The sequence below is a fragment of the Cataglyphis hispanica genome, chromosome 8 (genome assembly GCF_021464435.1).
Source record: "Cataglyphis hispanica isolate Lineage 1 chromosome 8, ULB_Chis1_1.0, whole genome shotgun sequence".
Lineage (NCBI taxonomy): Eukaryota > Metazoa > Arthropoda > Insecta > Hymenoptera > Formicidae > Cataglyphis > Cataglyphis hispanica.
This window is the reverse complement of record NC_065961.1, coordinates 2807585-2834473: the sequence shown is the minus strand read 5'-3', so window position 1 is coordinate 2834473 and position 26889 is coordinate 2807585. Positions and strand designations below refer to the sequence as shown.

At 26.7% G+C, this 26889-nt stretch overlaps 2 protein-coding genes and 1 long non-coding RNA gene across 3 annotated transcripts; 2 read left to right on the top strand and 1 right to left on the bottom strand.

Annotated features, from left to right (window-relative positions):
* The first annotated feature begins 5891 nt into the window (after positions 1–5891).
* Positions 5892–7162, top strand: LOC126851439 (uncharacterized). Its single transcript, XR_007687665.1, has 3 exons — positions 5892–6193; positions 6501–6637; positions 6746–7162. It is a non-coding gene; the product is annotated as an uncharacterized LOC126851439 (long non-coding RNA).
* A 1986-nt stretch (positions 7163–9148) lies between these two features.
* LOC126851403 (venom carboxylesterase-6) lies at positions 9149–20082 on the top strand. The gene is made up of 9 exons (XM_050595339.1): positions 9149–9250; positions 10140–10408; positions 13549–13850; positions 14063–14262; positions 15349–15545; positions 17147–17312; positions 17709–17914; positions 18224–18510; positions 18898–20082. The coding sequence occupies exons 2-9, from the start codon at positions 10196–10198 to the stop codon at positions 19106–19108; spliced, it is 1782 nt and encodes a 593-aa protein (XP_050451296.1). The 5' UTR covers positions 9149–9250; positions 10140–10195; the 3' UTR covers positions 19109–20082.
* Positions 20083–22037: 1955 nt separating this feature from the next.
* LOC126851430 (juvenile hormone acid O-methyltransferase-like) lies at positions 22038–23842 on the bottom strand. Its single transcript, XM_050595399.1, has 5 exons — positions 23468–23842; positions 23216–23387; positions 22730–22862; positions 22501–22624; positions 22038–22268 (listed from the first exon to the last, which is right to left on the bottom strand). Exons 1-5 carry the CDS (start codon positions 23646–23648, stop codon positions 22066–22068), a joined length of 813 nt encoding a protein of 270 aa, XP_050451356.1. The 5' UTR covers positions 23649–23842; the 3' UTR covers positions 22038–22065.
* Between the last annotated feature and the right edge of the window lie 3047 nt (positions 23843–26889).

The window sequence follows — 26889 nt, the reverse complement described above, 5'->3', positions numbered from 1 at the left end:
TATATTCTTTTCAACAGATTTATGTGCAGCTTCGTTCTTAATCAAATAACAAAAATCGTTTTGAGCTCATTCGATATACGGGTCTCAATCTATTTGACATGACACATTGATTTTTTTTTTTTTTATTCAACGCGGGCATCAAATCCAATCGACGTTTTCACGTATTATAGCTCGCAGGTCATAAATGTTAACGGTCAACCTTAGTTATGAGACTTGACTGATCGTCGAGAGAAGCCGAGAGGAAGCCTTAAGAATACTCCAGCATCTTTCTGCCTGCGGACGGTCTCTGATAATTGAAGACCGAGAACCCTCGTTTAACCTTTATGGTCAGAGGAATTTTACTATTTCCGCGAAAAAGTCGCCCCATGGGCGCTAGAGTCCCCTAGAATTCGGACCTGGACCCCGCATGAATATTCCCGGGGACCGCTCTTATGGCCGCCGCAATGTTCTACGATATTTCGAAGCTAAGATATCGCGCAAACACTTGATTCTGCCCAGAAATACAGTAAAAATTCTCTAATTAAAATTCATTTAAAAATAAAATTGAGAATATAGTGATTTTATTAAAATGACTCATTGCTATTTTGTTTTGTTTTTGTTACTGAAGAGTAATGTTATCATTATTTATTATCGATTTTAAAAAGTAACTCGTTATTGTTACTTAAAAAGTAATAAGTCGTAATTTTTGTTGTGAATATTTTTTTTACTTTTTTGACGATATTACGAGGCTAAGTTAAATACACACATAAAATTTACATTTTTTTCTTTACATTAAAATATAACGGTGACATATAATTTTTCTATTAATATCGCCATTAATTAAAAATTTTTTGTGATTTTTGAAAAAGATTCTCTGATATTAAAAATTAGTGTAATATCAAGATTAATATAAAATATATATTAATCTTGATATTACACTAATTTTTAATATCAGAGAATCTTTTCAAAATCTAAAAATTTTAAAAAAAATTTATAAAAAATATTTTTTCTTAAAATTTCCAAACTCTATGAATATATTTAAAATATTTTAAATTTATTCTTTAATAAATTTGTAAATATAAGCAAAATTCTTTTTTTCATCTTATACAATTTCGAAGATACGCTAATTTATAAATCAAATTCATTTTAATATACAAAAGTTTATAAGAATTATATAATGTGTTTTAAAATAAAAGTTGTTGCTTTCAAATAAAATTGATTAAAATTGTTTATTATTAGTTTTTATTTTAAAAGAATTTCATGCTTTCTATGTATATTTTTTTGAAAGAAAATCATGCCGTATTGATTTAGCAGGTAATGATAAAAGTAACAGTTTTATATTATATTCGATACAAATTTGTACGTTACCAAAAATTTTTACAAAGAATTATAAACAGTAATGCTGTTTATACCGTTACCGAAAAAAAATAATTGTAACAATAACGGTATTACTTTCCAATTTTGCTTAGATGTTTAACATGATATAATTTAAAGCTTTTCAAAGAAAATATTAAGAAGCAAATAGAGCTTAATAATTATTGTTCTTTATGAAAGATAAAAAAAATATTATTAATCTTTTTTTATTTATCTAATGACAAACAATTACAATGTCTGTATAATATTTTATTAACTGTTTAATTCAAAATTGTTTGTTGTATTAAAAATTTTTCTTTTTAAAACAAGAATATATACTTAATTGTGAATTAAATAATGTTGATAAAAAAAAAATAAATAACAAAAATATAAAACATCCATAAAAAAGAAAATTGATGCAATTGTGATAAACGCTATCGAATTCTAATGCCTGATATATATCACATAATTTTATGTAATTAACATGAAAATAAATATGTAATAAAAAAAATACTTGATAATCAATAATCAATTCTTACTAAAAAATTTCAATTGGTTATTGTTGGTATTACATTGGATCTGTAATTAAGATTAATTTTGAATAAAACAAATACAATGAGATTTTAATATAAAACCGTCAATTAGAAAAATTGTATAAATGTGTGCTGTGTGATTGTCCATTAAAGCGCAAATAGCAAGAGCAATATCATGTAACACAAAGAAAATGGTAGCAAGAACGGCAATCTTGCGAACTGCAGGCGGCGCCACCAATTGGGATAAAGAAATCGCAAATGTCTAATTTTATATGATTATGTACGATTAAAAATATACGCGTTATTAATATTAAAGGAATATAAAAATTATCAAAGTTCTGTTTCTTCTGTCTCTTTTTTTCTTACAGTAAAATTGTAAAAGCAAAAAACATTGAAAAAATCTTTATGATCAATGTAAAATAATGAAGATAAATATTAACATATTATATCATTTTATGAAAAATTATATATGTTTAGTTTCTCTGAATACATAAAAAATGTAAGACAACTTTTATAGAATTACTTTTGACAATAAAATATAAAAATATTGAAGTTCCATGACAATTATGCTGATATTTCTAATATTTCCATATAGTATAATTTCCATTCCAGCTAAATATATAATTTTAAAACGTTAACAGCGTTTTTTTACATTTTTTTATAATTCAAGAACTTCTGATAAACATTAAATTTTCTTTATAATTTTATTTCGATCAACTGTATATAATATTCAAGGTTTGTTTTGTTTGAAATTGAGCTTCTGATAAGTAAACTAATTGAATTCATATCTGATAAAGTCCAGCATTTATTAACTGATAGCAATATATCAAGATTTAGCATATTTTTCTAGTTTTTAAAATTAATAAGATTCTATTTTAAATGAATATGAAATTTATAAGAGTTGCTTTCATACCGATATGAATTTTAAAATAAAAAAGCGCTTGTAACATACAAAATTTTTTAAACATTTACGTTTTTTTAAATTTCATTATAATTTTTAAAAATCCTAACAAACTAAAGCAGATTTTTGTAAAATAGTTATTCCAGTAAAATAGTTACTCAATGCAACATATATTTGATTATCAAATAATTTCTTTTTTATAAAAGCGATCAATATAATTAAAGCTTTTGACAATTCGAATGTATAATGATCCGATATTATTAAAAGTACTTTTCTGTGTATTTCTTTTATTCATGTTTTGTCTTTTATTCTTGTATATATTTCGAGATATGAAATAGTGGAAATCTAATTTTCATATAAAAATTGTTTTACATAAAATTACTTTCATAAAATTCTCGTCTCTCATTTTCATGTAAAAATTAATAATTATATTGTTTGCAATTATCTGAGAATTTTTCCAACATGCTACTCTGCTTCTGTCTTACAAAATGGCGCTCCCAGAATTCGGACGGCATTGTGGCACTCTCCACCCCCTTTACGAAGGGTGAAGCCCCCATTCCATGAACCACAAAGCCACCCTTCACGTAGGGTCAGCTCTCGATCCCTCGTGCGCTGAATATGAAAGTAACCAACAGAGTATGAGACAGAAGGGGAGGGGTTTAATCTCGCGGGAAATCTCCGGAAAATATTTCCACTATGATTATATTCGTAGCACCATCTACCAAGTTTGCAGAGTAGTCAAGTTAATTTAAAATACTGTGCGTTGTTAAAACAGAGTTGCGATACAAGTAAGAACTCTTACAATCGATGGCTGGTACTGCTCCAAGTTTAGTCATATTCGATTAACTTAATATTTATGCATAATAAAAGTAGTTATTCAACAATACTTAATTTGCAAAGCCAAGTATCAAACACAGCAAATATGGATGAATGGATTACAATTAAATAAATATATTATAACAATATTAATAAATATATTACATCAATATTTATAATTATTTAATAATCTAGAAAATCTAATCACACACAATTAATTATCATTAGTGTGTTGTTTATTAAAAAAATTTATTTATTTATTCAAATCTGTGTATTATAAAAAATAAATTTGCTGTTATTTTTTTTAACTTGAAATATTCGTCTTAATCTGTTATAATCCATTCTATGCATTTTAAGAAATTAATTACAATCTATAGTCTATAAAATCAACAATCTATAATTACAATTTAATCTCTATAAAACCGTTATCTCATAATAAAATATATTTTATCACTCACCATCCCCGTTGCGCAGAGCGGAGTTGACTACATCAAAGCTTTCATTGATCTATAATAAATAAATAAAATATATAATCAATAATCGAATTATAACGTTTGAGATAATTATATTATTGTTGTAAAATTATTATTGCACTCTTTGATTTTATATTCCAAGCGTACCATAATAAGCAAAAATGTATCTAAATCATTTTTAAATTTTAAATTGATTAATAATTAAATAATAAATTATCACCTCTGAGTTGCTCCGCCGGCGCCCGATCCCTCTTCCAAACCTCCTCCTCCTCCTCTCAGGTTGTCGGAATCATCAGTTTTTTCTATGTTGATCTGCAACATAAAAAAGAAATTCAAATTATAGCAGTGTTCATCTAAAATAATTAATATTTTGAAGAATTGTAAGTAAGTGTAATGCGCGAAATATTTTCTTCGACAAAAAGTTGTCGTCGCTATAACATACAGGGTGTCCCATAATTCGCGGATCAATTCTTGTGTGCATATAAAACATGTTAAACTGGGTAGGAAAGTTCTTTACCGTTATGCGATTTTCACAACAATAAGAAATTAATTTAAAAAGATAAATCCGCGCATTGCACAAGCGCGCAGCGAGAAGAAACGTCCTCCTGTAATGTGATATTAGGCGCGCAGCAAAGCGGTGGGAGGGACGCTTTACGAAGGCTACGTACGAGCGTGTAGAGCCCTCTTCACCGCGCGCCTAGTACCGCGTTACAGAAGGACGTCTCTTATATTTCTCGTATATTTTTGGCCTAATCAAATTAAGTATATGCATGAATTGATCAACTCATTAATCAACATACGCCTGTGCATCATTGTGTTGGGCGAGGTATTTTTCGCAATCGCGTCTCGAAAATTGACGCAACGCCGCGCCGTGCCGTTGACCTTAAGATACTCTGCGATCAATTTCTAAGCAAATTTTCGATAAGGACGACATTAGACATAATATAAGTTCGATTATGGATGTGCACAAGAATAGACTCGTCTCAATGTACAATTACTCGGAAGACGAATAGAAGAAAAGTATATCCATTATGGCTGATCGGAAAAAGTCGTTTGATTTCTTATTCTTACAATTCCCGTCTAATTTGCTATAAAACTATTAAATATTCTTACAATCTATTCAAAAAAGTAATTCTATTGCATATAATCATGTATATTTGGCTCGATTATATCTTTGTCGGCTTACCTGTACGAACATTAACGAAATTCGTAATTTCTGCGACTGGACGAAATACCGTTCCCGCGAGAAAAGAGGAAGAAACTGGCCGGAACGTCTTGAAATCAGCTAGTAATCCTTGTTCTGATTGGTCAAGCCTTGCAATAGTATTTCGCGTATATATCGAGCTGTTTGATTGGTGGATACCATCGATGCGCATTCTCGTGCTATGTTTAAAATCAACCAATCAATTCGAAGAAATCGCACGAAATCTACCGAAACTCGCCGAGCAGTTCTCGAACATTTGGCGCGGAAATTGAAATCGTTTAAAATCATGATGCAAATGGACGAAGTATCGAGAATTAATATTTTTCTTTCAAAATTGCATAAAGATGGGCGTTTAATTTGATTATACGCATTAGAGCGAAATTTCTGATTGATTTTTACATTTCCAGAATTATATCAAGCATTTGGAAGACATCAAATAATCGAACAAATTAATTTTATTTTTATAATATATTTACGTTAATTCTATAATGTAATGTGTATAATTTTTAATGTGTATAATTTTTATGCCTTTTTCAAAGAACATTGCGTTTATAATCACATTTCGCTTCCAAATAAATTTTACACATGTATCTTTAGCAAAAAATAACCATGCAATCCTAACCAAGAAATTTGTTTACACGTTTCCCTAATCTCAGAAATCTTTTGATATGAACATATTCAATATTTAAGGAGATTTAATTAAAAATGTTGTAGTAAACGATTCTAAGATTAAAATGCATCCTACAGTAGCTTCTAGCGAAATTGTCAGTCAAGGAAGGTGGAAGAAAAACCTAACAAAATGCAAATTGGGCAGATACATTCATCTAATGGATTGAAGGATTTAAGAATGCCTAATATTAGAATGCCAATAATTATGCAAACAGTTTTGATAAAGTTTGAAGCTGCTAGTGTGATTTCAATGTTGCAGTGATAAGTAGGTATTCTATTTCTGATATATATGTTTTTTGTTTTAAAAGTAACATGTAAAATTTTAAATCGGCACATAAAATTATAAAATAAATTTTTACATTTTTAGCTGAATATATATAAATAAATATAAACATGTATATTATAATATATAAAAGCTGTATAAAAATTAAAAATTAATGTTATTTTGTTTTAATAAAGTCTTCAATATATTTTTAATTTATATTGTTTTTGCAATGAAAAAGGTTCACTTAATCCTATAATATAGTTATATAGAATTAAATTACAATAAAATCATATATATTTTATTGTAGATTATTCTGGCACAACTCTTCTAAATGCGCAAGGCCAAGATTTTGATTGATGGAATACAATGGATTAGGCGAGGAAGTTTGCAGAATAGTTTTTATGGAACAACAGCTGTTATGCAAATTATATATTGGGATTAACAGTAAGATATATTTAGTAAGATATATTTTATTTTTTAAGTATTATAAATATTATAAATATCTTGAAAAAAATTGAAATTACATATTGAATAATATATTTTTTTTGCCAGGTATGTTCACATCCTTGGAATTCTCATACAGAGGCTGTAATTTATTTGCTGAATTGACTATATGCTCCATACTATGGATTACAGAAGATTACAGATTATCTTATAACAATGTTTATGAGACTAAATAGATGTGTTCTGATTGTGGGAAGTTTATATGGAGTTAGAATTTTGATTATACAACTACTAAAAGCTTGAAACATGCATATAAATCTTTCATCATACATATTGCATTAAAATTTGCAACATATCAATTTCCATTTATGTAGGAAATTATCATGTACAGCAGTGATATCATGGATATGTTACAATTTAAGTCGAAAGAATTTAGAATATGTTATTGTTATTGACTATAAGCAAAACAGTACTGACATAAAAATTATTTCAGAGGGACCATAAATAATTTTACATCAAACTGAAGTGTATTGCATTCATATATATATATATATATATATATATATATATATATATATATATATTTATATATATATATATAATTATATATGTATATATTATATTTGCAATCAGATATGACATAATTTTAGATTACACCAATCAAGAACCAGAGCACAGTAGTCAAAATGAAAAACTATCCGCACAGTACTTACATAACATTAAATTTGTCATTATTGAAAAATAGTGATCAACAGGCTAGTCATAGCAATGGCAAAGTATGTGCAAAATCTTTTAAAGTTTAATATTTCAAAGCGAGAAAATAAAAGATATGTAAAATGGGGATTTTTTATACCATCCTCCAGATGAGAATTGACATCCTTCAAAAACTTGTCGAAAATAAAGAAGTATGTATTATTGTCTAGAAATCTTTAAATTTATTTAGTTAATAATGTTGCATAATTTGATATTTTAAATCTTGTAGATTGTGAGTGTTGTTTAACAAGTGTATCCCTTTTAAGATTTGCCACTAATATGTGAAAAGATGAGGCAGAGCCATCGATATAAAATAGTACAACACGCATCATTGAATTAAATAAGTAGATAAATGTTTATATAAATATCTATTTTATAAAAATTTATAGTTTATTTATATAACACATAGTTATATCCTACATAATAGTTAGGTGATTTCTCGTTTATAACGGGAAAGCTATGGAAAATAAACACTGTTGAAAAAAAATTGCAATTTTTGTATGTAAGTTATTGTATATAGTATTAATGTATTATTAAATAAATAAATAAAATGTGTATATAAATAAATAAATAAAAAAATTAAGTTAATGATGAGATTTACATAATTAATTTACATTATTAAATCATTAAAAAGATTTTAATTTTTTGAATATTTAACATTTGTAATCAATATAATGTACTTATAGCGAAAAATTAGAGTACTTGCACTATGCAAAAGATAGTCTGATCTATATTTTTTACGCAGAGAATGGCAGTATTGGATTGAAAATCCGACCCTCACTTCCATCTCAGAATCATTCAAGAATTGAAATAATTAATTTGTTGCGAGAATTTTACTATTTTATTATAGATATAGCCGTGAACTGCGGAGAGATCATTTTCGCTGGTAATGTTGGAATAAAGAGACTCGATTGATTATTTAGAGATTTATTTTAGAATGACGGTTTCAACAAGACTCTGAGAGAGACTGACTTTTTTGACGGACACGGTGTAGAAGAGATTCGAAATTTGGCATTGTTTTGATTTATATATTGAACCCTTATGCGTGAGTATGTGCGTAGGTATAATAAGAGTGTGAGTGAGCGTAGATGTATGTCCGAGAGAGTTGACGTATAAGTAAGACAGAGACTTCAAAACATGACAAAAACTAATGCGTCTACATAATGCTCTTGAAAGCGATTTAAAAATGCGATATAACACAAGACATTAAAGATTACACCTGAAATTAGAAATTAAATATAAGATAGATTAAATTAATGTGTAGGCAATTAATTCTTCCTAAGATAGACAATTAGAGTTTGACCAAATATAATTGTAGTATTTCTTCATATGTCATGTAAACATAAGAATAGTAATTAGATAGTAAAATTAGATAGTAAGAATAGTAATTAAATATATATATATATATATATATATATATATATATATATATATATATATCTTTCTGCATAAATTATATTTAATACAATTTTAAAAGAGAACAGAAATAATTTTTTATAGTCTATATATTAATTACGATATAAGTTCGATATAATCCGTAGGCACATATGTATGTAACACTTGCGTTCTATGCATAATATTAATCAGCATAATATTAATCAGCATAATTCAAAGAGACACGACAAACGAAAAAACCTGTAGAGATATGCAAATTATTGAATTAGAAAAAAATAAACCGGAAAGATTCATGTGTTTATGTTAAAGAGAGTGTGACGTTATTTACTATCATAGATAGAAGCTAACGAACGACTCTCTCTCACGACAGTCTTGAGCTTACCTTCGCCAAACGAACACGAGCCTTCTCTACGAAATCGCACTCTTATTAAGGCGGTTCATTTACGGTCCATCATAGAGATTAAAGTGAGCTGTTACCAATTTCGTAATTTTCATAATTCGCCGACATGCGCAATTGATTCAATAAATCTTGTCTTTGTGGTGAATATCGGGATATTAGTGACACTACTTAGTAAAAAAAATATAGTTAATTTTTTGTCACATACATTTATTTTGCAATACGTGCACTATATCGTTAACTATTTTTTGAGAAATAATGACTTTTTATACAAGAATCAAAGCACTGATGTGGAAATAATTTTCTCTTGTCATTTTTTATTATTATTCTTTGACTTCTTATCATAAATTTTTTAATATAGATAAATCATTTCCAGATGAATTAATTGCCGAAGTTAATAGCAGTTAAAGTGGTGCTTAAAAATTATTTAGAAAAAGTTTTGAGAATTCTAGAGACTTTTCTAAACATTCCAAGCTTTGAGAGAATGTGCAAGAAAAATAAAATTAAAATGCAGAAATATTCTATTTAATTTTTAAATATTTACGTTTATTAATGTGTTTTTATTTATTTTGCATTAAACTTGATGATGTTAGATAATGCTAGAGTCACAGATTACATTTTCACTTTACTCCATCTCGTTTTACTCTCCATTTAGTATTATTGATCTTAAAACTTTTTTCTTTTCATAACACTTTGCATTTTTAAAAACCAGTTTTTCTAGCACGTGCTGTAGCTCGCTTATTAGTGGTTCATGTAATCGTAGTTGCTGAAAAAACACCGATCAGTTGATGATATAATATAGATATCTGAATAATTTCACTTTCTCTACAATTATTTGATCTTAAATCAAATATAAATGTAAACTCAATACTTTTCCGTTATGATATTACCGTTGTGATATATTGTAATTTATATATAAATTTATAATTTATATTATGTTTAACAACATGTTTACAGGTTGTCACAAAATCTTACGATTAAAGACAAAACGATACTTCAGGAGTATCGAAAAAATGTGGAGAATCCGAGATAACATATTGATCCAATTAAGCTTCATTTGCTTCTTTGTAATTTACGTACATACCGTCGTATGTAGCCTATCGATAGCAACGATTCGAAATGGCACCTTGATAGGTATAACAATGCACACAAGACTTGGAAGAGACATTCATGCGTTCTTGGGAATTCCTTATGCTGCACCGCCGATCGGAGAACTCAGATTCGCGGTAAGATTATCCTGTTTTTATTATTTACAAGCAATTAAATCTTAACAAATGAAATAATTCTGAAAGAGTTCGACAATCTGTAAACTTTTTAGTTTTAATATCTTTTTTAAAAATCAAAATATCGAGATATTAAACAAAAAATAGTTGGATATATAAAAATTGTTAAAAATTTAAGCTTTACAAATTTAATTTTATAATAAAAATCTTTTATCTTTTTAATTTTAAGCAAATATTAATTCACTAGATTTTTCAATTTAAAAACTTATTAAATTATTTATTGTTGCAAATAAAAAAAGAAGTTTGACATATATCTCGCTCTAAAATATTCGAGTTATAAAAGCGTTTATATATATTATTACATATATATTATTTTCTGAATAATTTCTCGGGAAACTCGCCTCTTTTTTTCAAATATATGTATAATGTATTAAAGACTTATTTATCGAGATTTATCATAATTTAAAAATAATTGCGTAACTCGGACAAATTGAGCTAGCTGGATTATAATTTAAAAATTATAAGATTAGAATGAGACAAAATTAATTATCTAAACCTGCTTGCTATCCTTAATGATGGATCCCTAATGGATCCCTCGCGCAATTATTCAGAAAGTAGCGTCAGGAACTTTCACACGTCAATCATATGCCGTATGAAACGCAATCACATAGTAATATCGTATTAATAATGAGAATACCGGAATTTTTTTTTCTTTAAATCGACATCAATTTTTTTTTCTTTGCAATTAAAGTTGTCGCTGTTGCAATTATATAATTTATGAACAGCGATTTATATGTAATGTGTAATCTTATGTAATGTTTTACACGTGGCATATATTGTTATTCGGAAAAAAAATTGTGTTGCAATCGGATAAACTTGTTAGCAAACAACTAAACATATATTATCTTATATTATCAAGCTTATATTATCAAGTGTTTATGATTTGAGTCGACTGGAAGAAAGTATTTGAAGAATTTATAAGAGAAAGTAAGAAAGCATATCCAAATCAGAATATTTTTGATCTGCTTATGGTTTTTAGAAAAGGCATCTGAAATTATTCTGCGGTCAACGCATAATACATTAACGGAATAAATACATGTTATTGCGAGATAAGAATTTACAAATAGCCATGTCAACTATTGTTATCGATGATAAATATTCATTATTTTAAAAACTACTAATTTCTAGATAGATTTTTTATAATTTCTAAATTAATTTTAATTTTTGCCGCATTATTGAAAAATTTAATTTTTTATACGCATTCTTTTTTCTGGAATAAATGAAACTTAATCATATCAGAAAATTAATCATATCAGAAATTGATTATTTTTCGACGTTTTTCAAGATAGCTCGTTTTGATTGAAATTTATATCTAATTTTATATTAATCTCTCCCCCTTTTTATTCTCTCTCTTATACTATCATCTTACTTCTTTGATTTTCGAATAAAATGCGATATACTGCAAAGATTCATCTTATATTTGATTAACGGATGTAAGAAAATTTAACGAGGAAAATTTAACAACTTCAAAAAAGAATAAATACAATTACAATTGATGAGATGTAAAAAACAAAAGATTGCCCTATCAAGGTTTTTGCACTTTTTATAATGCAAGATGCAGTGTATCTGCAATTGCGGAAGTGACTATCTTGAAATTTAAATCATCGATGTAAGCGAGGAACATCATAGAAATCACATTGTATATTCTACTGATCGATTGCTTCGTCATTTAACGGACAACGAAGATTGCTTCTTGCATTTTATCCGTCGCTTATTTTGTAATATATATTTAGATGCCAGATATGAGAAAGAAAGAGAGAGATTATCTAATATTATCTTTGAATTTAGGAAGCTTAAAAATTTATCATTAATAGACGTAAAGTAAATCGCAACAATAGCAAAGATGCAACTGAGATATGTTGACATAATTAATATTTTATTATAACAACTATTTTTGATATCTGCCGTAATTACATAAAATGTTAATCTTAAATTTGTATGGCAACGTACAATTTTATTGGTAACGTACAATTTCTTAATTTTCTTTGTAAATGCATTTCTCATTTATTATTATAATAAAAATTAAGAATAAAATATAAAAATAAAAATATAAATATATTAAAATAAAATAAAAATTTAAAATATTTAAAAAATTTTTAACATATTTGACACATTTTGACACGTCATTTCATTGTTATTTATTTTATTTATTATTTTATTTATTATTATCATCGTGTTTATAAAGAAATATGTGCCTTCTTTTCAATTAAATTTTGCTATTAAAGGTTTTATTATTAGGAATCTCTTAATAAATAAAAGTGTAAATATCTTTTCCCTCTTTATTCAATTAAAATCAAGTAATACGAGATAACCATAAATGACAAAGCATAATTCTTATGACGTAATATTGACGTAATATGTGAGCTATCCTGAATAAAAAAGATTATTTGTGCATAACACAGATAAGGTCATTCATTAATACACTGCGACTTTATATTCACAATTCTGTATTGAAAAATTTTATATTTAGGACATTATATTTACATTGTCATTAATATTACAAATAACATCAAGTTAAAATAATAGATTATTTAAAATAATAGAAATTATTTAAAATAATAAAAAGATTTCAGAGATAATAAATATCAGTTAGAAAGGGCATAAAAAGCCCTTTTTTATCTTTAACATCATTAATTTTAGAATAAAATATCTTCTTTTTCTTAAAGACATTAATAAGAGAAAGTTTTTCTTTATATTAATTTTGTCCCCAAAAAATTTAAATCCGTCATCAAAAACGCTACTCCTAGTTTATACTGAACTCGACAACTTTAAGCCTTTTATTAAAATAAACAAAGATGCACTTCTACAATCTTGCTGATGTAATATTGTGTATGTTACATAATCAATACAATTTCTATTTTTGCCCACTTTCACTTAATTCGTCTTTTTTATTAATAACATTTTTGTCTTTATCATAAAGAAATCGACAAATAAATTAATTAAATTATCGTCTTTACAAAACGCTTTATTTGTCTAGGAAAGATTCGAGCCTTTGCTCACGACAAGATTAATTTCAACGCAGATGCATAAATCTATCAAAGTCATCGTAAATTAATGTGTGATGATGTATTTTCTCTTTAAAGCCGCCGCAACCCGCAACCGCCTGGAACGGCATACGAGCGGCTGTAGAAAACGCCGAAATATGTACGCAACGGAATATCTATACATATCAGGAAGAGATCGTCGGCGGCGAGGATTGTCTTTATCTAAACGTGTATACGCCGCGCATTCCTTACTCCGAAACATCGTTGCTTATCGCCCATCGATATCCGGTTATGATCTGGTTCCACGGTGGCGGATGGCTCACAGGGGCCGGTCACTCTGAATTTTATGGGCCCAAGTTTCTGTTAGATCACGATCTCGTCCTCGTCACCATAAATTTTCGGTGAAGTTTATGATCTTCTCATAGTATAATTTAATTTTCTATACAAAGATGTAATCTTAAAAAATTATACAAAAATATTGTGAGAATGATATGTTTGTTTTTGCAATTATTGGGGAAAATAAGAAAGTTATTACAATTTTACATTATTTTCTAAGAAATCGACTTTTGATTACATGTAATGTGTGTAATAACATGTAAACTTTCCAAATTAGACTCGGTCCACTGGGATTTTTAAGCACGGAAGATCTAGAGTGCCCGGGAAATCTTGGATTGAAAGATCAGCAGCAAGCCATGCGATGGGTGCAGGAGAATATTGTTTCCTTCGGAGGTGATCCAAACAGAGTAACTCTCTTTGGTGAAAGTGCGGGAGGCGCAAGTGTTCATTATCATATGATCAACCCTATCTCGCAAGGTAAAATTTTTAACAAAATCTTCGTAATAATTTATGTTAATATCTTTGCATTTATATCTATAAAACACTTCTACTTTTCCTCCTTTTTATTTTCTTATAATTTATTTCTGTATAAAATATTTAAATAATATTTATCTTTTAATATATTATATATTCTTTCTTTATTTTTATATATAATAAACTATGTACATAGTTTAATAAATATAAAAAAATTCAGAAAGAAAATATATGTATTAAAAATAAATTATGATGAAATAAAAGAGAGTGAGATAGAGAAGAAATGAAAATATCATTAGCCTTACATAAAAGAAGAAAAAGATTATTAGTTTTTTCCTTACGGCAATTAACTTAATTTGCGTTTACTCACTTTGAGAAATACCTCGATTAAGACATCGCATGATATTAGTCTCATGCCATGCAACAAAATGCCGTACAACGAATATGTATACTGGTACGATGATATAATTTTATTGCAAAAATTGTCTTCCGGTCTTGCATTTTCGAGCCTCGATGTTGTCATTACAATTATCCTTATTCGATGTTACATGAATAATATTCCGATTTAAGATTTTTCCAAGAATGTATGAGGAAATGTCGTGTTTTATAATCAAGTATTGCGCTTGTTTAAGTAACTCATCAATATTACTTAATAACGTTAACGAACCACATAAGATCGACAAATCGTTTATAAGATCGACCACGTTTTATCATCGTTCTTTTTTGTTTACTGGAGAAAAAAAATTGTACTTTATTTGTAAAAATTATTATCAAAAATATTAATATTTTTATTGATATTACTCATTTTTCGACAGTATTAATGCAAACTATTAAATGAGAAAAAATTCTCTTGCAATATTTGCATTCAAATATAACATTATTATTAAAATCGACATCAAATCTTTTTATAACATTTTTTTTAAACTTTTTTTTTTTTTTAATAAAGAAAAAATTATGATTATACGTAACATGGCATGTGTGTTATTCAATCAGATATGTATGATCTGCAGTTTTTTGCAGAAATATGATTTATTTGACATGATATGTTTCTATGATCGTAAAATATTTATATTTTTTTTCATGACTTAGGTCTTTTTCACCGCGGTATTTCGCAAAGCGGTAATTTTTACAATCCATGGACTTTAACGCCACCGAAATTTGCCAAAGAAAAGGCCATGATCTTAGGTAGAAATTTAAGTTGCAATACCGACACTTCTGCAGAACTCATCAAATGTTTGCGAACAAAAGACGCAACGGAGATTATCGGCACTGATCGTCTTTTCCAGGTAATTAAAAATTAATTAAATTAGTTAACATAAGATAAATAAAGAGTGATTTTTTTTTACTTTATTCTTGATAGTAAATCAAATCAGTTTAATATAATATAATATTTTTAACAATATAATGGGAGAATATTTTGTTAGAAAATTATATCTATATAAGTTAAAAATATTACATAAATAAAACATGTATACTATAAAGGTTACTTTAAATTTAAAATTAAAATTAATCGAGACAATTAATGTAAATGAAAATAGAAGATTAAGCGACAAAATCTTTTTTTAAATTACAATTACAAATTATTTTATTATATTTAAACAAACAATTTGTTTTACTATACTTTTAATTTACTACAGTTTTCTTTTGTGAATATTAAATAAATGAATGATTGAAACAATCTTGTTTATTAAATTTCGAAGTAAAAGAGGAAAATATAATTAATTTCTCATATAAACATGTCTTAGTATGTATGTGGAATATTTAAATAGACGCATATGTATAAAAAAATTAATTAGATTCTGGTATTTAACCTGAATATTTTATATACTTGAACGACTGCTTATTATATGATTTTGTTTTGACAGCTATCTGAAAGCATTCGTTTAACTATCATATGCGCATACCGTTGCCGGGTATTGCGTCGCATGAAATTTATAAATTTTTATTTCTTTTTTTCTTTTTTATAAGTTTAAAATATATATATATATATATATATATATATATATATATATATATATATGTATATGAATCAGATTTATTATTCATATAATGTAATCTTATTTAAATTATTAATTATTATTCTAATATAATGTTATTTAAATTGTTAATTATTATTCTGACATGTGCAGCCGTTAAAGTCGTAACCGCAAGACAAGCTTTATATCTCCGCGCGTGCATCAGTTTCAGAAATCATGTATACTTACAAGTAAATATCGACATGGTTGGGTGAGAATGACGCTTGAATAGTCACGCAAAGTTGTTTCATTTCACTTTGAAATAGACGTGACCCAACGCAAAATTAAGATGAAATCAAAAGATGATTATGGTGATAAACTATATATATATTCATCATTTTATATATATATATATGAAATATTTTTGAATATTTATTTTTTTAAAACGAGAATCAAATTACTTATCAGATATTTTAATTATACATATCAGACATTGTAGTACAATTTTTTGTTTGCTGATACTTTATTTATTTATATGGGGCCTTTTAGGAATTTGGAATAATTTCCTTACACATGGTATGTTTCAAATTAAAATGATAATCTAATTCAAATGCAATATATTGAATAAATACATTCAGAGTTCTGGCAATGCAAGAAACCAGTTTAACGTGAATATTTATCTACATGCATGTTTTTCCTTATGTGTGATGTGGTCATTCTTATGCTTTGCCCGTGCATCGCGCATTTCTATCTAGCTGAGATAAAAAACAAAAATAACTCGCAAACGTGATCAACATGAAGAATCGCCCATCATATCATACTTTTTTATTACTATCAAGCATTATTTGTTCCTTTATGAAATATGTGCTTTTATTTTAACTGAATTTCTTATAATATATTTAACTTAATTATATCTGTGTTTTCTATTGCAGCACTTTGGTTATTGCCCAATGATACCTTTCAAACCAGTGATCGAACCTAAACATGCAGGTGCTTTTCTGACGGAGCATCCATTAATTTCCGTGAAACAAGGTCGATTAGTTGATATACCCTGGATGACGGGAACAACATCAGAAGAAGGAACCCTTAAAGTACCAGGTGAAAGCAATACTTTTGAATTTCCAACACAAAAGTCAAAAACAAATCTACAAGACATTATTACTTTATAATTACAATTATCAGAGAGCTGTACACATCAAATAATCTTTCTCAAAAATATTTATAAAATTTTGAAGAATTTTTAGAATAAGAAAAAAAAATTACTTATTCCTGCAATCTATTGCTTACTTGCATAAAGACTCATAAAAGTACTGATTTTAAATTACATATATATAAAATGACATTCTGTTGTGTCGTAATTTATTATACATTAATTGAATAAATCTCTCCGACATAAACATTTTAAAATTTTGCATGAATTTTTTTTTTTATGCAAACTTGTTTTTAAGTTGATCAAGGGATAAAAGAAATATTTATGCATGAGATACCTTTCAGGTATTTACGGACGAGATCAGGGTGAACATGTAAAGAAGTTGAATAATGATTTCAATAATATCGCACCTCTCAGCTTATTTTACGAAGAGCGATACGGCATTCGAGATAGGCAATTTCGAGATGAGATAAGCGCTAAAATACGCACGTTCTATTTTGGCAATAAAGACATCGATCAATCTGACGAAGCTAGGTTCAAAGTCATTGATGTAAGTTTAAATAATTAAATAATGAATATAAAGAAATGGAAAAAAACAGGGATTTTGTTACTTAAATAATATAAAATGTTAACATTTATAGAGTTTGAAAAAGAAAAACATATATAATTTTACATTCAAAATAAAATTTTTGTTTTAATTAATACAATTACTGTAAAAATGATTTCTATGCTTTAAAAAATTATTCAATAAAATTATAATCTTTGTTTCCTATATTTTATAAGATTAAGAAAATTACAAATTAATTATTAATTATTACGTTTTCCATTAACCTAATGACTAAATAATATAATTTTGCAGATGTACAGCGATGCATGGTTTAATCACGGTACTCATGAAGCCATCAAAGATTTTATTGCAAATCAAACTTCACCAATCTATTATTACTATTTCGCGTATAAAGGAAGCGCGTCTTTCAGCTGGATATTCGGTGATACCGAGAAGAATTACGGAGTGTCGCACGCGGACGAGCTGCAGTATTTGTTCCCCGTGGGTGAACAATTGTTTAAAGATACGGAATTGTCCAAGGAGGACCACAAGATAATCGATATCATGACCGACCTCTGGTATAATTTCGCAAATTCCGGGTAAGTGTTAATATTTCCAGCAAAAAGATTTATTATTGAGCAAGATGTTTTAATTGATATGATCATTCATATTGACAATTTACAGAATTTTATCATGACTAATATCAAAATATCAAAATTTTACATATAAAATTCTGATATTAGCCATAATAAAATTTTATATGTAATTTCATGGGAATGTAAAAAATCAGTAAAATAGAATTAATTATCACGATAATATTTAGTATAATAATGCGTATTTTTTGTGATTATATTTTAATTATTATATAATATTATATAATAGATTAATAGTGAATAAGATTAAAAATAATTTTTTTTTATATACAACGAGATATAAAACAATATATATCATAATAAAATATGTAATATAATAAAAATCTCTTTTAGAAATCCAACGCCAAAGGTCACAAAGTTAATTTCTTTAAAGTGGAAACCGGTGAAAACAAATTCTTCACTGGAGTATCTATACATAGGAAATTCGACCAATGTAATTATGGAAAAAAATCTTCTTTGGGAGAGAATGATGTTTTGGAACAAGTTAACACATCAAATGAAGTTCCATGGTGCGGATTTCAAGAATTTTAAGGATGAGTTGTAATTCTCAGTTTTAAAGTCTGCATAGATATTTATAAGTTGTGCACAAAGATCTTTTAGTGATTATAAAAACATCAAAGTGTTGAGATTTCTTATGAATTTTTAAAAACTGATTTTTTTAATTTATTTTGTAAAATATTCATGAGAGAGAGAGAGAGAGAGAGAGAGAGAGAGAGAGAGAGAAACAGATAGACAGACAGAGAGACAGACAGAAAGAGACAGCAGAGATTTTAATTAAAATTTTATAAATACGCGTTTAAAGTAAAATTATATAATATTTATGCTGTTCAAACGCAATTTAAATTTTATTTTTTATTAACTAGATTTTCTGTGAGAAAATACGTACGCATTTATACACTGCGAATGGACCGCGCTTCTGCGATAACTTACCTTGTATGTTAAACTTGTTATTCGATATAATACTATTTAATAATCATTAACTTTAATTATTTTATTATTATTACAATAATTATTAATTATTAATTAATTATTTTATTATTATTATATTAACAAAATTTTATCTATGAAAAGGCGAGTTTATACTATTTTGAAAAACTACCGACAAGTAATAATAACACTCGATACTTGACATCATAACAAATATGTCATATAAATAACTTATAAAATCGTTAATAAGTGTTTTACCAGTCGGTAAACATAAACAAATATTTATATATATTTAAATTAACCTTCACACTGATTTAAAAGTAATATTTCTCAAAAAGCAATTCATCGCCTGTATCTCTTCGATTTGTTTGCGAAAATAAAAATACCAAGCATTATTTACTTTTAAAGACTGTTCTAGGTTAAACTTGAAAAATTTTACATTCATTAAGATGGAGACAGATATGCTAAAATATATATTCTAATATTCTAATATTATTTCTTATTATTATCATCTTAATATCATTTTAACAGCAAAATGTTATTACGCATAAAAAATGGACGATTAAACGTATACGACAGAATAGAATAGAATATAGCCTGAATTTATTACCTTTATATATCTCTATTTAGATAATTAATGAAAAGAAAATGAATCTATAATGTGAAGTGTGTATAAGTGTGTATATGTGCTCGAAACTCAGGTAGTAGATTTGTAGAAAATACCAAACCTGTCTCTAAGAAAATCTCTCTAAAAAGATAATAAAAAATATTAAATACAGAAAAAAATATTTAAACTTGTACACAACAAATAGAGAAGTATAAAAAAGCTATTAAATATTGTTAAAAAAATTAACTGTTTACAAATAAATATGAGATCAATGCAACAAGCCAAGTATTTAGTTATATACTATCAGTTTATAATGTTAAAAATGATTTAAAATTTCATTAACTTGTACTACATATTATAATATATTTAGTAAAGCATAATTTTTAAAAAGAAATTATTTGCAAGTAGTTAGCAATATTTTATTAGCAATTAAAGTAGTATACCTATTATTAGCGTATCTGGATTAACTTTTAGCGGAAAAATGTGTCTTGTTATATATCCAAAATCACAATTAACTTCCATACATTTTCCAGGTTTCCAAGTATTTCTTTTCCGGTTAGAAAAACTGTATCAAATATTATATACTTTTAAAATGAATTTTAGATCAAACTCTCTACACCATGTTATGGTTAAGATAAAGATAAATATGCTAAAATATTGTATATTCTAATATTGGAATAATTATAAGTAATCACGCACAAAATATCTACGATTAAATATGTACGACAGATTCAAACAAAACATTAGTCAAAAATCATCGCTTATCTGATGTCCATCCGATATTCTTATTCAGGCAATCGGCAAAGAAAAATTTGGGGACAGCTGTCGCCACGAACAGCTGTCGTGTATATGCAGCGCAGGTAGTAGACATTGCTGGAAAATGTATCGGACCTTTTTAAAAAATCTTGCTAGGAAAGCTAAAGAAAGATTGAAAAGAAATATTCGAAGAAATATTTTAAAAATTTAAAAGAAGTATTCTATAAAAAATATAAATATTTTTACAAAATAAAGATTAAAATCTTGGAGATTTTTTTCATCTTTTTGAATAAGATTATTTGTTTTTAGAAAAGATTTAATTATTACAATCTTATTATTAATTTATTTATCAACAACAAATATATTATAAATGTTATTTAGTTACTGTATATTAATTAATACTTTATCTGTATACATTTGTTGTATACTGTATACATGTGTGTTGTGTGCAGTAATAATCAGGCACACACATATATACACGCACAAACTTTTGCACTAAACGCTTCTGTAGATGGGCGTACATGTACATGTACGTATGTGCGCTGTAATTTTCACAATAAATTTATTTCTAATTAAAAATTTTGTTTTACAGTTTTATTTATAATTTATAAATTGTGTGCTTTTGTTTTGACATATAAATTTTTATTGCTCGAATCGGATATATTGTTCGAGGCAAATTTTTGCTTATAATCTAATTGTCATATTCACTTTTTATTTAGTGCACAATTTGCTACTTATCTAATAGATTTTTTATAAATATAATTTTTATATGTATATATTTCGCTTAATACTAAACATGTTTGTAAAAAAACATTTTCTTTTAAAATAGGCATTTCTCATTGTCATTTGTTAATCTATACATATATGCTATAGACAAACAAAAGTCAAAATTAAAAACAAATGTGTTGATTTTTAGTTGGAAATAGTTGATATAAATCGACTAATCGTAAGTTAAACAGAATTTTGTAAATGTCTGTAGATTTTTTATATTTCGGTAAATATTTCGATAAAACTATTCTTAAAAGTTTAAAAGTCATAAACATTAAAAAATACAAAAAACCAAATTAATCCTTTTTAAAATTTTACACTAAAATATTATCTTAATGCAATCAATGATTTTTAATAATGACTTATTTCTACATGTTATATAGAATACTAATACATAAGTAAATTTTTTGTGTAATGTAAATAATATATTTAAACAGTTATCATCAATCTCTTCGAGTTTTAAAAGCAGAAAGTTGCAATAAATCATATATATCACGATAGTTAGATTCGTCAACATTTGGTTCATTAGAAACACTATCGACTCTTTTTTCTATTTTATTATACGAACTTGTAAGCTCATTTTTGAGCTGCTCTTGTTCCTCAGATGACATCTCGTTTACGAAGGGAAGACCGGAAATAATATACGCTGTCAAAATAAATAATAATTTCCAAGTATAATTATGTATTATAAAAAAAAAGTAAAATAAAATAAATAAAAAAAGTCAAAAGAAATAAGACAGAAAGAGAAAATTAAATTATTGATATAATTTATGATGATAAAATGATTCTTTTAAATTAAATTTGATTTTTTTTCTACAAAATTCAAACATTTCTGATCGATGTATATATGCAAATGTATAAGAATAACAGTTACTTACGTATAAGATAGTCTGTTTTATATTTCATATTTAGTATAGGACGGCAGTAGTGTATGCTAAATCCGATACGTTGAAGTGCTCGCTTTATTTCTCTTTCAGGATGACTAAATGGTGTAGTATATTTCTTTATACATGTAAATATAAGAATAGTAATTAGAAATATGGAATAAATAATATAAAATAGATTTGAAAATAATGATACATATAAAACAATATCTAAAATGTGTACCTCAAAATATGAGCCGAAAATTGGATGATTCACCATATGTCCATATAGTGTAAACGCATCATGAGATGTTACCATAGATAGATGAAACTTTCCACCAGGTTTGAGCATCTTAAAAACATTTTCAAACTCTTGTCTGTTAAATAAAGAAAAGAAGTATAATTAATTGCTAAAATTGTGTATGCAGAATATTTTTAAACATTTTATTTTTTTTAATCTAATTATATTTTAATAAAATACCAAAACCAAATATCATAAAGCATTTTTGCCTATAAAATATTAATATTTTATTATAATTTTTTTGCATAAATATTGGCTAAAATATATCAAAAAAAGCAGCAAAAAATGTTCAAAAGAAGTATATAAAAATATTATTTACTTAAAGTTGTTTTCTGTGGAACAATATGTATAAGATTGATTATCTTTCTCTCTTTTTTTCTTCGTTTACAAAATAAAAATTTACAAAATAAAAATTTAATTTATACTTACAAGATATCATTACGAGAATGCACAGTGGGAAATGAAAATATATGATCAAATTCACCGATATATTCTGCAGGCAATTCTTTCGTTTGGATATCAAGAACATCAAATTCGATTCGTTCATTATTTTTGTATTTTCCTCTTGCATATTCGATCATTGTTTTCGAACTATCAGTACCTTCAAATCATGCTCAATATTTAATATAAAATATATCAATACATTATTATACATTCTTTTACAATTTATTATATTCTTACCTATTATTGTCGTTTTGTTATGAAGTTCCGGTAGAAGAAAGTATCTAGTTGTGTATCCAAAAGCACAATTAATGTCCATGCACTTTCCAGATGGCCATACACCTTCATTTATTACATCCCAATTGTCAGTAAGTCTACTAACATTTACCTCTTTCATCGTCTGTTCTCTATTGAAATCCATGTCTTACAGAATAAAGGTCACACACAGTAAAATATTATTATTTTCTTGTTAGATTTTCGTTCGCGGCCAAGTGCACGTTGATAAAAAATTAAAATATGATATACTATAATATTTCGATAATAACGCGTAATCAAATATGGATATGTATGCTACAGAATATTACAATGTAGCCTAAATGTGTTAGCACTAACGAATGAATAGCAACGCACGAAATGGATGCCCCATCCGAAAGATATATACTCTTATATCTTTCATCCCCTCTCAACCAAACATCTAACGAACGAAAAACAGCTATTGTGTGTGTGTGTGCAGGTCACATTTTAGACATATTAGACTCCTAGGAATTATACCGAATCCCTAGGAAAATCTTTCCAAATAAGAGACTTTACAAAGAATTTATAAAGAATCTATTATTAAAAGTCCATAACTTTTAAAGACGGATTGCATGGATCAGCTACGCCGAAAGTTGTAAATAAATCTAATTTCGAGATTCATAAATTTGACATTGGCAGCATTGCGCACAAAACATATATTTAATATTCTAAAATTTAAAATTAATAATTAATTTACAAATTAAAATAAAAAAGATTTGCTCTGTAAAATTGAAAATTTTATTTTCATAAATTTTTGTATATAGTTATTTGGCATGTTACATCTATTGTTACCAACATGTTTGGTCACATATGCTTATATTGCACTATCAATGAAATTTTAGCAGCACAGATAAATTTAACATTCTTTAATTTCTATCACATATGTGTACAGGGTGTGCCAAAGCACCCTAGACAACGCTAGTGCGCGGGTAGAGCACAGTAAATTGAACAGAAAGTCCTTTACCATTTTCTTTTATAACACTTAATAAAGAAATTACTATTGAGTAAAAACTGACCAATCAGCTCTGACTTTTAGCTACAAGATGCTGGATGAGCCGCGCGCTTTGTAGTGTGTGTGAATGTTCTGCTGTTGCAGCGGCACACCATTACCAGGCGACTTATTCACATGCATCGGGCTAAAAGTCGGCGCTGATTAGCTAGATTTTACTTAATAATAATTCCTTTATTAAGCATTATAGAAAAAAATGATAAAGAACTTTCCTGTTCAGTTCACTGTGCTCTACCCGCTCACGAGCGTTGTCTAAGATGCTTTGGCACATGCTGTATATACATGCATATTAACATGATAATAATAAAAAGTAAATAAAAAATGTAATTTTGTAAAATCAGTTATAAATGGAAAATATATACATTTCCTCAGAGTTATAATTATATACATAAATACAAACCTTAGCGTAGTAATATGTACAAATAATATGATGTGATACATATATATGTACACATGTGATATACAAGTAACTTATTTACTAACAAACTATCTTCTTCACTTTCTTCAAAACAATCTAAAGAGATAATGTATATCTCTATTTCTTCTATCATACACGCGCTAACTTCTTCTACTCTATTAAATCATTCTAATCTATTAAAAAAAGATATGATATGAAATCGTTATAAAGATATGAAATCAATACAGTTAACCAAATAGTTGATTATGCGCCATTAATTTAGAGTCGATTCAAAATAAGTTATAATTATTTCAATTTTTGTAAAATATAATTTATGATTACGTGAATATCAAGCAATTGCAATCGCCATTATAAGTCATAGATTGCATATTTAAGAAAATTCTAATGTAAAATTTTGATAAACATTGATATTATTTTTTTTAATATTCTTAAATGATTATAATTTAAAAAATTTATGCTTTGAAATCTGATTTTAACACGCGCACGAAAATAACGAATTTATAGACATTTATGGCCTACAAACCAAGATATCTTTCTTCATTTTCAACTATTATCTGCATATTTATTGCAGATAGTACAGGTCTATATAGGTCGCCAAATAATATAGAAAGTGCTTAACTTAAAAAAAAGAGTTTTCTCCCATGCGTCATAGTGCATAGACAAAAAAAAAAACATTTGGACAGACTGTTATTGCAAAAAAATCAGAAATTAACGGAAAGAATTAACGGAAAGAAGAGATAAGGCGCATTTCGGTAAACACATGAGTCAATAGACATATAGAAATAAAAAAGAGACATTCTGTCTTCTGCTATTTTTCTTTGAAAATAATATGCATAGCAGAATACTATACAAAAGAAATAGACATAAATGAGTTAAATGATTATCAATCATCGGGCAATTTTTCTCTTTATCTCTAAATTTGTACCTCCTTTTGTTTGAATTGGCAGTGTGTGCTCCGTCAATTTTTTTTGTCCATAATTCAATACTTACAACAACAAAAAAAAATAACAAGAAAATTGGATGTAAAAACTAGACTGCAAATAATATTTTTCAAAAATTACAACGTTTTTTAAAAGTAGAGTCTTTAAAATATTTTTTATAATTATTTTAAAAAGTTATTCTAAAAAGATTGATGCAATAATGAACATTTAAATCGTTTTTATTTTGGACCTGTTACTTCTTGGCTCCCTTACTCACTGACTAGCCGCGATTAACAATAAGTCAATTTCTATAATTATATATTTGTAAATAAAACTTTCCGCTTTTCGCAATTTTTATATTGCATTAATATTTACATAAAAGTCTTGCTAGATTAGTCGATCTTTTGCCTACTTGAAAGCATTAAGATTTATCTTCTTATGATTACTATTGTTAATATTTCTCAATTTTTTGTTCCTCCTTATTTTTATAACCTAAGGCCATAATGAAATATTTTTACAATTTTAATGTATCGATTTCTATTATTTTTTTCAAATTTTTTTGCAAGGTAAACAAAAAATAATTTTCTATGGACAAATGTGAACAAATTGTGGACAATCGAATGCCATATCTATTTTGTAAAAATTTGTTAAAAACAATTGTAAAATTTGTTAAAAACAATTTTTATCATCATATTACTTGAATTATTTAAAAAAAACTGTTATTACTTCTGTGGTGTTGTTCAAGTTTTGCTCGATGCAAATTTTTGCTTATAATCTGATTGTCACATTCAATCTTCATAGTTTTTATTATTTAATTGTATACTTTGTTCAAGATTTTACTAAATGTAAGAAACTTTCTCTTTTAAAATAGACATTTGTCATTTATTGTCATTTAACCCATTGTTCTTTATGAAAGAACAATAGTCAAGGATAAAAGAAAGGTAAGCTTTGAATAAGCGGATTTTCCGGATTGCATACCATAAAATCCTGTAGGTACGATATTTTTGTGCATGTAGTGGCA